Here is a 13,523-nt window from a genome sequence, read left to right as displayed (position 1 = left end):
TGGTAGAGAGGGACAGGGAGTCAGAAGATTGCCCAAACAGATTGCAAGGTCAACGAGAGAATCCAGTGTCAACTGTTCATCCCGGCAGGCGAGCTCACTCAGTATTTCCGGGTGTAGCCCCTTGCGAAAGACCACTTTAAGCATAGGCTCATTCCATCCACTAGCGGCCACTAGTGTTCTGAATTCCAGCGCCTACTCCGCTACGCTTCTGGAACCTTGTGACATGGTGAGTAAACTTTCACCTACTTCAATGCCTTCAGGTTCATGGTCGAAAACCTTCTTAAATTGGGCAAGAAACTGTTCATAGGCTTTCATGGGTCCGTTGCCATTGTTCCAGATGGCACTGACCCATCGAAGGGCTTTACCTGTGAGAAAGGAGAGAAATTTAGCTATCTTGTGCTCATCAGACAGGTTAGGCATGGTAGCGAAGTACATTGAGCACTGGAGGACAAAACTCTTACATACGAGCGGATCTCTGGCACATTTCTCCGGGGCAGGGAGTTGTAGCACTGGGCTTGGAGCTGGTTTGGAACGTGGTACGAGGGCCTGCGACATCACATTTGCTAGTTGTAACATCCTTGTGTTGAGGTCAGTTAGCATCTGCTGATGCTCTCCCAGCAAGCATCCCTGAGCGTTGAGAGCTGTCTGCTTCGCCTCTTCTGCTACATCCATGATGAAGTATTCTGTCACGGTGCAGGCACTTACGGACGTATGTGCAGAAGAGGAGTGTAGAGCAAACAGTGAACAAGCCAAAATGTGAGACGTGAATCAGGGTCGAAGAACTAGCAATGGTCGGGCAAACGAGGACAGGCAAGAGAGTAAACGAGAGAGGAGAAGCTAAAGTCAAGAAAACGTGCGTCAGTCAGAAATAAACAAGGCTCGGTATGTACTGGGAAAGGCAGAATGATACTTCGCAGTGAAGTGGTGTGAGAGTGGGGTTTAAATAGGCAGAGAGACTAATAGGGTGATGAGTGACAGCTGTGGTTAATAGTCAGGAGACAGAGGGCGCTGTGAGTTCTGGGAAGAGTAGTTCATAGAGTCCGTGTTTGTAGTTTGGTCGAAATCGGCAGGTTTACTGACACCAGCGTGAGACGAGCACAGAATTGAACTCGACATATTAAAATTGTATCAGACTTGATGTGCATACTTTCTGTGAGAAATTTGCACACAATTTTTTTTTTTTTGCTGTTTTGTGCCGTATCTGGTGTGTAAAGGCCACTATGCTGATGGGCATAGAGTTCCACTGGGGGGGGGGTTTAGAGTTATAGAGTTACAGGACTTGAATTTCTTTCTCCATTAATTTAACATTAACAACAAGTGGATATAATCTAACTGCTCTCACTTTGATTTAAGCAGTTAGCGTGCACTTTGTACAGTTCACAGAGAGAGTGTGTGTGTTTTGAGAAAAAGTGTGTATATATTTTGTAATGATGATGATCTGGTGGGGTGGGTTTTTCTTTTTTTCTTCTTTTTTCTTTCCCCCAGCCCAGAACTGTAGCTGGTTTTCGTGGCACGGTCCGGTACGCTTCAGTCAACGCTCACAAAAACAAGGTGAGTGTGTACCAAGGGGCAGATTTACTGAGGGATAGTCTGCAGTCCATCCCATTAATAACACCATTAATTTTTGTTTTCAAAATTAATCTATATTTAATCTATATTTAAACACATTACTGGGATATGGTGAACCACATGAAAGGTCATACACTTATTATGATACTGACATTGAATATGAGCTCACACAGGTTGGTGGAATGTAAATGTACAGGATGGAATGTTCTGACACGTTGAGTCAGTAATGATGTAATTTTCTGTTAATCAGGAAATGGGTCGCCATGATGACCTGTGGTCTTTGTTCTACATGCTGGTTGAGTTTGCGGTTGGTCAGCTGCCCTGGAGAAAGATCAAAGACAAGGTACTGGAACTGTGCGCGTATGTGTGTGCATGCGCACACACACACACACACACACACACGTACACAGAGTCACATATACCGTGTATGCATACAGTGAGGATGGAATGTGGAAATGGTTAGAACAGAATGGAACACCACTATGGGCTACATAGGGTGCTGTGTGTGTGTGTGTGTGTCTGTGTGTGTGTGTGTGTGTGTGTGTGTGCGCGCGCGTGCGTGCAGGAGCAGGTCGGTCAGGTAAAGGAGCGTTATGATCACAGGATGCTGCTGAAGCACATGCCCTCTGAGTTCAACATCTTCCTGGAGCACATCTTAAGCTTGGACTACTATACTAAACCTGACTATCAGGTACACACACAGACCCCTCTCTTAACTCAGGTGTACTAGGTTGGGTATGTTCAATCTCCTGTCATTGGCAGCAGATGTTTCTGAAGGGGTGTGTGTGTGTGTGTGTGTGTGTGTGTGTGTGTGTGTGTAGCTGCTGATGTCAGTGTTTGAAAACAGTATGAAGGAGCGCACCATGGAGAACGAGATGTATGACTGGGAGAAGAGCAGCACAGAATCGATGCTCTCCGCAAACGCACAGTCCACACAGCAACACACACGGCATACTGCAGCCATGGCCAGGTAACACACACGCGCACACACACAATAATAGTGTATATAATATATTTCTCACCCACTGTTCTGTTCCACCCAGTCTTACCCACTTCTGTAAAAATGAGCTCACAGTTGTTTTTGTCTCAGAATTATTTTTAAAGAATTCTATTTAGTTAAAATAATGTTGCCAATAACTTATTTATTTATAATTTCCTGTTACAAGTCATCTTTTCCATCGTCTCGATGAATTCTGTGCCTTTCGGCTTGTTTTAAGCAAGTTTGTGTCTTTTTTCATATTGAGTTGTGATGAAGAAATAGTGGTGAATGAATGCATTTATGACCCGTATCTTTGACCTTTAGAGTGCTAAATGTGAGCCCGGTCCCTGGAGACATGCAAAGAGAGAACACGGATGATGTTTTGCAAGATGAGCACCTGAGCGATCAGGAGAATGCCCCACCCAATCCTGCACCCGCAGCCGCAGAGAACGGTTCTGCACCCCCTGACGGAGATGAGTGGGACAGCACTGACATTAACCGCAACAAACTGAGAATCAGTCTGGGAAAGGTAGCACATGCGCGGACACACACACACACACACACACACACACACACATACATACAACCCCAATTCCAAAAAAGTTGGGACGCTGTGTAAAACATAAATAAAAACAGAATGTGAAGGTTTGAAAATCATGGAAACCCGACATTTCATTGAAAATAGTACAAAGCATACCTGTCAACTTTGAGGTTTGAAAAAAAGGGATATTTCCCAGATTTTTAACTCAAAATAAGGGAAAATTTCGGAAAGTCATACCCTTCACCAAAAGTGGGTGTGTAGTTGAATGGGGGGCAATTTTCTATCTAGTATTTGTGATTTCCTGTACTCTGGTGCATGTTGGTGATAGCCAAGACCCAAACTCAATATGCTTATGGTTTATAGAGTGCATTTGTGAATAAACTATACATTTATTTTTATTTGCTTTCAGTGGTACCAGTTATTTCCCAACTTAAGGGCTAAAATATGGATCTTATGTTAAAATAAGAAAGGTCATTATATAACCAGTCAATAAATTCAATTCCATTGCAATTTATTATGGTTTTACCATAGTCATGGCCTCGGAACACTAGATAGATAGATAGATAGATAGATAGATAGATAGATAGATAGATAGATAGATAGATAGATAGATAGATAGATAGATAGATAGATAGATAGATAGATAGATAGATAGATAGATAGATAGATAGATAGATAGATAGATAGATAGATAGATAGATAGATAGATAGATAGATAGATAGATAGATAGATAGATAGATATTAAACCAAGAGTGATTTAAAATGGGTAAGTTTCAGATAGAAAATAAAATAGACAATGAGTGGATAAAACAGTTAATACACCAATTAGTTTACACTGGGCTATTTATGAGGTCTTAGCCAGGACATACTTAATGTAAACATGTGTAGCTTACCTTTGATTATTTGGGAGGCTTTCGTTTTCCCCATGGAAAATTTCTTTGCGATGGAAGAGTCTGGGAACATTCCAGCCACGCACTTGTTGAAATCATCAAAGAAAGAGAGGCTAATGTTTTTCTTAGCTATTAGCATCGTCATCTTCACCTCAGACCTAATCAGTGTTGCCAGATACTGCTGACGTTTTCCAGCCCAAAATATGTTCAAAATCCGCCAAAATGCACTTGAAACCGCCCAACTTGGGCGGGAAACCTCCCAATCTGGCAACACTGGACCTAATCACTTGTTCAGCCTCGCCTCCGGACGTACTTATATAATTACTGATGCCTGAAAGGGCGGGGCCGTGAATTCATGGCCTGACTTCCTGCTGTAAACTCCTGTCAGAGGCGCGTCATGAATTCTGGACCTACCGACTTTTTTATATTGTGAAAATACGGGATATTTTCAGGAAAATAAAAAAAACGGGAAGACAGCGGGAAATAAGTCAAAATAAGGGATTTCCCGGGAAAAACGGGAGGGTTGACAGGTATGGTACAAAGACAACATATCAAATGCTGAAAATGAGAAATTGTATTGTTTTTTGAAAAATATATGCTCATTTTGAATTTGAGGTCAGCAACACGTTTCAGAAAAGTTGGGATGGGGATAACGAAAGACTGAAAAAGTTGTGTAATGCGAAAAAAAAACTAATTTGGTTAATTGGCAACAGGTCGGTAACATGATTGAGTGTAAAAAGAGCATCCCAGAGAGGCGGAGTCTCTCAGAAGTAAAGACGGGGAGGGGTTCACCGCTCTGTGAAAGACTGCGTGGGTAAACAGTGCAACAGTTCCTCAATGTAAAATTGCAAAGAATTTTGGGATCACATCATCTATGATACATAATATCATTAAAAGATTCAGAGAATCTGGAGAAATCTCTGTATGTAAGAGACAAGGCTGAAAACTGACATTGGATGCCTGTGATCTTCAGGCCCTCAGGAGACACTGCATTAAAAGCAGACACGTGTCTGTAGTGGAAATCACTGTATGGGCTCAGGAACACTTCAGAAAACCATCGTCTGTGAAAACACTTCATTACTGCATCCACAAACGCAAGTTAAAATCAGATATAAACAATATCCAGAAACCCCGCCCCCTTCTCTGGGCCCAAGCTCTTTTACGATGGACTGAGGCGAAGTGGAAAACTGTCCCGAGGTCTGACGAATCAAAAGTAGAAATTCTTTTTAGAAATCATGGACCCCACGTCCTCCAGGCTAAAGAGGAGAGGGACCATCCAGCGTGTTATCAGTGCACAGCTCAAAAGCATTCAGCATCTGTGATGGTATGAGGGGGCGTTAGTGCACATGACATGGGTAGCTTGTACATCTGGGAAGGCATCATTAATGCTGAATGATATAAACACGTTTCAGAGCAACATGCTGCCATCCAGACAAAATCTTTTTCAGGGAAAACCTTCCTTCTGTCAGCAAGACAACGCCAAACCGCTCTCTGCACATATTAAAACTTCATGGCTCTGTAGTAAAAGAGTCCGGGTGCTAAACTGGCCTGCCTGCAGTCCAGACCTGTCTCCCATTTAAAACATTTGGCGCATTATGAAGCGCAAAACACAACAAAGGAGACCCGAACTGTTGGGCAACTGAAATTGTATATCAGGCAAGAACGGGACAACATTTCTCTTTCAAAACTACAGCATCTGCTCTCCTCAGTTCCCAAACGTTTACAGTGTTGTTAAAAGTAGAGGTGATGCAACACAGTGGTATGTAAACATGCCCCTGTCCCAACTTTTTTGAAATGTGTTGCTGACATCAAATTCAAAATGAGCATATATTTTTCAAAAAACAATAACATTTCTCAGTTTCAACATCTGACATGTTGTCTTTGTACTATTTTCAATAAAATATAGGGTTTCCATGAATTGCAAATGATCGCATTCTGTTTTTATTTACAGTTTACACAGCACCCCAACTTGTTTGGAATTGGGGTTGTACATAAATATATATGGTGCAGCTTCACTTCAGATTTTAAACACTTGCTAAGATAATAATGATTGTTATTGGCAATAATAACACACAAATGTCACTGTGAGTCGGTCTTTGTGTTTGTTATGGCAGATAAAAAATGTTGAGTGTGTATGTTGTACTTGCTCAGGAGGATGAGGGGAACCGAGGGGTGTGTCCTGTCTCACCACAGAGGGTAGCAGGAGGGGCAGAGTCTCCCAGCGCACAGATGCGCTCTCTCAGGTAAGGTGTGAACACAAGTCCTTTTCACATACGAAACCTGTGAATGTTTGAGATAAAAACAAAACACAGAGTACAACCCCGATTCCAAAAAAGTTGGGACAAAGTAGAAATTGTAAATAAAAACGGAATGCAGTGATGTGGAAGTTTCAAAATTCCATATTTTATTCAGAATAGAACATAGATGACATATCAAATGTTTAAACTGAGAAAATGTATCATTTAAAGAGAAAAATTAGGTGATTTTAAATTTCATGACAACAACACATCTCAAAAAAGTTGGGACAAGGCCATGTTTCCCACTGTGAGACATCCCCTTTTCTCTTTACAACAGTCTGTAAACGTGTGGGGACTGAGGAGACAAGTTGCTCAAGTTTAGGGAGAGGAATGTTAACCCATTCTTGTCTAATGTAGGATTCGAGTTGCTCAACTGTCTTAGGTCTTTTTTGTCGTATCTTCCGTTTTATGATGCGCCAAATGTTTTCTATGGGTGAAAGATCTGGACTGCAGGCTGGCCAGTTCAGTACCCGGACCCTTCTTCTACGCAGCCATGATGCTGTAATTGATGCAGTATGTGGTTTGTGGTCATGTTGGAAAATGCAAGGTCTTCCCTGAAAGAGACGTCGTCTGGATGGGAGCATATGTTGCTCTAGAACCTGGATATACCTTTCAGCATTGATGGTGTCTTTCCAGATGTGTAAGCTGCCCATGCCACACGCACTAATGCAACCCCATACCATCAGAGATGCAGGCTTCTGAACTGAGCGCCGATAACAACTCGGGTCGTCCTTCTCCTCTTTAGTCCGAATGACACGGCGTCCCTGATTTCCATAAAGAACTTCAAATTTTGATTCGTCTGACCACAGAACAGTTTTCCACTTTGCCACAGTCCATTTTAAATGAGCCTTGGCCCAGAGAAGACGTCTGCGCGTCTGGATCATGTTTAGATACGGCTTCTTCTTTGAACTATAGAGTTTTAGCTGGCAACGGCGGATGGCACGGTAAATTGTGTTCACAGATAATGTTCTCTGGAAATATTCCTGAGCCCATTTTGTGATTTCCAATACAGAAGCATGCCTGTATGTGATGCAGCGCCGTCTAAGGGCCCGAAGATCACGGGCACCCAGTATGGTTTTCCGGCCTTGACCCTTACGCACAGAGATTCTTCCAGATTCTCTGAATCTTTTGATGATATTATGCACTGTAGATGATGATATGTTCAAACTCTTTGCAATTTTACACTGTCGAACTCGTTTCTGATATTGCTCCACTATTTGTCGGTGCAGAATTAGGGGGATTGGTGATCCTCTTCCCATCTTTACTTCTGAGAGCCGCTGCCACTCCAAGATGCTCTTTTTATACCCAGTCATGTTAATGACCTATTGCCAATTCTATTTATTTATTTTTTTATTTTATTGAGCATAGACAGAATTACATGTTATGGCAATTGGCATCAAGCAAAGGCACAATAATAATTCAGTACAATAAGAATAAGGAGTGTACAGGCATAATCATATGGACATCACAATCTATTCTCTCCAAGCCAACCCACATACCCCTTTTGTCAGTGTCCCTAAACAGTCAGGGCCCAGGTAAGTCATAAATGGCCCCCAAATTTTGTCAAACTTGTAAGGTTCCTCTTTTAAGTAAAAGCTGAGGGCCTCAAGTGGCATGAGTTCCAATACCCCATTTACCCACTGTGTTCCACTGGGGGGCTTTTCTGACACCCACTTTAACAGAATACATCTTCTGGCACAGAAAAGCAAAATTTTTTACAAGTATCAACTTATTAACAGAGATATCTGGGGGGTAGTCCATACCCAGGATACAAAATAAAGGAGAGATGTGAATTGTTTTACCCACAATGACATTGATTTCCTTGAGTACTTCTCCCCAAAATCTATTAATGTGTACACAATCCCACAGGCAGTGAATGTATGAACCTTCCTCAATCTTGCACTTATTACAGAACTTTGATAGATCCGGGTTCATTTTATTACATCGCAATGGGGTGATTTGTAGTCTGTGTGTGATTCTAAATTGTAACTCCTTTGCTTTATTAGTGGTAAAACACCCGTTTAGATTAATCCACAACTCGTCCCAGTCTTCTGTTTGTATTTGAACACCAAAGTCAGCCTCCCCACGGTGGTGTAGTGGTTAGTGCTGTCGCCTCACAGCAAGAAGGTCCTGGGTTCGAGCCCCGTGGCCGGCGAGGGCCTTTCTGTGCGGAGTTTGCATGTTCTCCCCGTGTCTGCGTGGGTTTCCTCCGGGTGCTCCGGTTTCCCCCACAGTCCAAAGACATGCAGGTTAGGTTAACTGGTGACTCTAAATTGAGCGTAGGTGTGAATGTGAGTGTGAATGGTTGTCTGTGTCTATGTGTCAGCCCTGTGATGACCTGGCGACTTGTCCAGGGTGAACCCCGCCTTTCGCCCGTAGTCAGCTGGGATAGGATCCAGCTCGCCTGCGACCCTGTAGAACAGGATAAAGCGGCTACAGATAATGAGATGAGATGAGTTTAATATTGTGATATGAGTTTAATGGGGTGTGTGTGTGTGTGTGTGTGTCTGTGTTTTACTATTGTTCTTCAGGTCACGGATGGATGCTCTCGGCTCTCCATCCCGTCATCTTTACTCCTCACAGCCGGCCCAGATGCTATCCATTGATGGTTGTCGTGGAGACCGCTGCCGCAACGATGGTTCTGAGGCACACAGCAACGCCTTTATCCGGTCTGTGCCACTGGCCGAGGAGGAGGACTTCGACAGCAAGGAGTGGGTCATCATTGACAAAGAGGCGGAGCTCAGGGACTTCCAGCACCGCCCACTAGGGGCGGAACCCACCACATCTGGCACTACGGACGATGAGCCGGAGGAGCTCCGCCCCCTGGAGGAACAGGCCACACGGCCAAGACTGAACACTAGAGGCATGGCCGAAGGGGAGGTGGCAAGGCGGCATGGGTGGGGCCAACCAACAGACAGTCCTGCACCATCACCATGTCACTCAGGACGAGCCAGACGGAGAGAGTCTGAGCCCAATACGCCTCACAGACAGGTACGAGAACACACCCACCTGATCAGTGCTTAGGAGGGAGGTTGGGCTTCATCCCAAATGCTACAACTTATGTCTATTATTTAGTCAAGAATGAACTGTAGTGTTTGGGGTGGGGCCTAAACACCATACTATTTAAATTCACTCCACCCATCACATGGGATGCTGCTGCTGATTAATGTAAATAAATGTAATAAATACCATGAAGACGTGAATTTGCACCTTGTGAAAGTGTGAGCGATAGAAAACAAGACTGAGCCTTGCTATGGGTTCACACTCACTGTGAGCTCTGCTTCATTCCTGCCCACCTGCATGAATGCAAACACGTCCCGTGTGTAAACTGTGTGACGACAGCATGGGGTTTCAGAGATCTGTACGCTGTACATCCTCCCTGCATCACAGTATTTTACAGAACAGCTCGAGCACAGCAGCAACAGTGACAGACTACGCTTTCTATTTCTTCTTTGGATTAGTCAGACTGGATGCTACGCTCGCTCTGGGGTTTTTTGTTTGTTTTTTAAACAGCGATCATAAAGTTTTAGCTGGTCTTGTTGTTAATGATAATCCCGCCCTAGCTCCTGATGTAAGTGGCTCTTGGTTCTCTCTCTCTCTCTCTCTCTCTCTCTCGCTCTCTGTCTCTCTACATCTGTCTCTCCATCTCTCTCTATTTATCTCTGTCGTTACGTTTCTCTCTCTCTGTTTCCCCATTTCTCTCTTTCTCTGTCACTTTCGTAATTCATTTCTCTCTCTGGGGTGTGTGTGTGTGTGTGTGTGTGTGTGTGTGTGTGTGTGTGTGTGTGTGAGAGAGCGACACTTGCTATTTTATGACAATTTTTTGATTTCCATTGCTTCACTAAAACATGTTTAATTCCTCACTGATCACGGTGTGTGTGTGTGTGTGTGTGTGTGTGTGTGTGTGTGTGTGTGATATTTATTAAGCTGCTGGTCACTAACATTAATAATACGTTTACGGTTTGAATAATGTAATTGTACTTGTCTTTTTCCTGGGGTGTGCTAACAGATTTAACTCTTACTGTGTTGTACCCTCCCTGTATTCCGACAAATCCTGCCTCCTGCACTGTGATTAGTCCCGCCTCCTGTGTTAGGATTGGCTTACCTGATCTCTGCTGATTGGACATTGATAAATTAGTCTGTGGAAGATCAAGGAGAATAAATTATTTGTCAGAATACAGATGGAGGACATGACCGTTCACTAATGTCCATTGTGTTGCTATGGTAACTGTGGTGCTGTCAAAGACTTTTCAACCATTAGTTTCAAATAGACCCACCTAATCCTGTTCAGTGCATACACACACACACACACACACACACACACACACATATATATATATATATATCCATCTATTATCTGTAGCCGCTTATCCTGTTCTACAGGATCGCGGGCTGGAGCCGATCCCAGCTGACTGTTACCCCTTTTCCACCAAATCAGTTCCAGGGCTGGTTCGGGGCCGGTGCTGGTGCTGGTTCACAACTCGTTCAATTTGCGAACCAGCTGTGAACCAGTTTGCTTTTCCATAGCTCGCGGTGCTAAGGGGAGCCACGTCATTACGTCGCTGTATACGTCAGTTACGTCGCTGCGTTTGCATAAACCTTGGCGCGAACATCGAAGCAACAACAACACGGAGAAGAAGAAGAAGCAGCAACAACAACAATAATGGATGACTGCTGCTTTACTGCATCCATGATATCTCATCGCTTATTTAAAAATGGCGCCCTCTCGCGGTCTTGCTATTGTTGTTGGTCTTAGCAACTCCGCCCCCCCACCCCGCTTACGTAAGTAGTTCTTTCCTCTAGCCCAGCAGAGAGTTGGTGCTAACCTGGAACCGGTTTTTCTGGCCCAGAGCCAGTTCTTTGCCAGTGGAAACAGAAAACCCGGTTCCAAACTAAGCACTGGCCCCGAACCAGCCCTGGAACTGCTTTGGTGGAAAAGGGGTATATGGGTGAGAGGCGGGGTTCACCCTGGACAAGTCACCGGGTCATCACAAGGCTGACACACAGAGACACACAACCATTCACACCTGCGGTCAATTTAGAGTCACCAGTTAACCTAACTGCATGTCTTTGGACTGTGGGGGAAACCGGAGCACCCGGAGGAAACCCACGCGGACACGGGGAGAACATGCAAACTCCACACAGAAAGGCCCTCGCCAGCCACGGGGCTCGAACCCGGACCTTCTTGCTGTGAGGCGACAGCGCTAACCACTACACCACCGTGCCACCCTCTATATATAGATATACACACACAGTGGCTTGCAAAAGTATTCACCCCCTTGGTGTTTGTCCTGTTTTGTCGCATTACAAGCTGGAATTAAAATGGATTTTTGGAGGGTTAGCACCATGTGATTTACACAACATGCCGACCACTTTAAAGGTGCACATTGTTTTTTATTGTGACACAAACAATAATTAAGATGAAAAAACGGAAATCTGGAGTGTGCATAGGTATTCACCCCCTTTTGTATGAAACCCCTAAATAAGAGCTGCTCCAATCAGTTCACTTCATAAGTCACATAATTAATTGATTAAGATCCACCTGTGTGCAATCAAAGTGTCACATGATGTCTGTATAAATCACCCTGTTCTGGAAGGACCCTGACTCTGCAACACTACTAAGCAAGCAACATGAAAACCAAGGAGCCTCCAAACAGGTCAGAGACAAAGTTGTGGAGAAGTATAGATCAGGGTTGGGTTATAAAAAATATCCCAAACTTTGAATATCCCACGGAGCTCCATTAAATCCATTATAGCAAAATGGAAAGAATATGGCACCACTACAAACCTGACAAGAGAAGGCCCCGCCCACCTAAACTCACAGACCAGGCAAGGAGGGTGTTAATCAGAGATGCAACAAAGATACCAAAGATAACACTGAAGGAGCTGCAAAGATCCACAGCGGAGATGGGAGTATCTGTCCATAGGACCACTTTAGCCGTACACTCCACAGAGTGGGTGGGGCTTTATGGAAGAGTGGCCAGAAAAAAGCCATTGCTTAAAAAAATCATGTTTGGAGTTTGTCCAACAGCATGTGGCAGACTCCCCAAACACATGGAAGAAGATTCTCTGGTCAAATGAGACTAAAACTGATCTTTTTGGCCATCATGGGAAACGCCATGTGTGGCACAAACCCAACACCCTGAGAACACCATTCCTACAGTGAAGCATGGTGGTGGCAGCATCATGCTGTGGGGATGTTTTTCATCTGCAGGGACAGGAAAGCTGGTCAGGACTGAAGGAAAGATGGATGGCACTAAATACAGGGCAATTCTGGAGGAAAACCTGTTTGAGTCGGCCAGAGGTTTGAGACTGGGATGAAGGTTCACATTTCAGCAGGACAACGACCCTAAACATACTGCTAAAGCTACACTGGAGTGGTTTAAAGGGAAACATTTAAATGTCTTGGAATGGCCCTCAATCCAATTGAGAATCTGTGGCATAAACTGAAGATTGCTGTACACCAACGCAACCCATCTAACTTGAAGGAGTTGGAGCAGTTTTGCCTTGAGGAATGGGCAAAAATCCCAGTGGCTTGATGTGCTAAGCTAATAGAGACACACCCCAAGAGACTTGTAGCTGTAATTACAGCAAAAGGTGGCTCTACAATGTATTGACTTGGGGGGGTGAATACTTATGCACACTCCAGATTTCTGTTTATTCATCTTAATTATTGTTTGTGTCACAATAAAAAACAGTGTGCACCTTTAAAGTGGTCGGCATGTTGTGTAAATCACATGGTGCTAACCCTCCAAAAATCCATTTTAATTCCAGCTTGTAATGCGACAAAACAGGACAAACACCAAAGGGGGTGAATACTTTTGCAAGGCACTGCATATATCTGCATTATGTTATTGGGTGAAGGTTTTATGTTTTTGGAAGTGTGTGTGTAAACATTTATTTGTTGGTTAGTAACTGTGCCACAGTGAGCCCTTTTAAATGTTGAAAGGAAAAGCACCCAAGCGATTTCCTGTGTTTTAAACTTCATATTTTACCTTTATACAATGATCACTCTTTCATTTCAGAATTAAAGTGCACATGTCGCAGTGTTCCCAGCGTGAGTCCACACTCCTCTCTTGTATCACAGCAGGATGTCTGCAGGTCCGAACTAATCTCCATTTACCTGAAATTATAATTATAACCCCGTGGGGTGTGTGTGTGGGGGGTGGGGTGTGTGTGTGGGGGGGTGGGGGGATGAGTTCAGTGTTTTCTATGGCATTAAATTCGTCTCAAAAGTTGTACGAGC

General features: G+C 43.9%; 1 protein-coding gene across 1 annotated transcript in view; it reads left to right on the top strand.

Moving 5' to 3' along the window:
- Positions 1-13,523, top strand: part of ttbk1a (tau tubulin kinase 1a) — a 79,634-nt gene that overhangs the window by 58,493 nt on the left and 7,618 nt on the right. The window contains exons 9-15 of the mRNA XM_060911193.1: positions 1,486-1,551; positions 1,820-1,912; positions 2,135-2,260; positions 2,391-2,539; positions 2,873-3,077; positions 6,132-6,223; positions 8,809-9,268. Of these exons, the coding sequence (XP_060767176.1) occupies positions 1,486-1,551; positions 1,820-1,912; positions 2,135-2,260; positions 2,391-2,539; positions 2,873-3,077; positions 6,132-6,223; positions 8,809-9,268 (1,191 nt within the window). The remainder of the gene's footprint in view (positions 1-1,485; positions 1,552-1,819; positions 1,913-2,134; positions 2,261-2,390; positions 2,540-2,872; positions 3,078-6,131; positions 6,224-8,808; positions 9,269-13,523) is intronic.

The sequence above is a fragment of the Neoarius graeffei genome, chromosome 27 (genome assembly GCF_027579695.1).
Source record: "Neoarius graeffei isolate fNeoGra1 chromosome 27, fNeoGra1.pri, whole genome shotgun sequence".
NCBI lineage: Eukaryota > Metazoa > Chordata > Actinopteri > Siluriformes > Ariidae > Neoarius > Neoarius graeffei.
The sequence above is the reverse complement of the archived record's forward strand: the minus strand, read 5'-3'. Positions and strand labels throughout refer to the sequence as shown.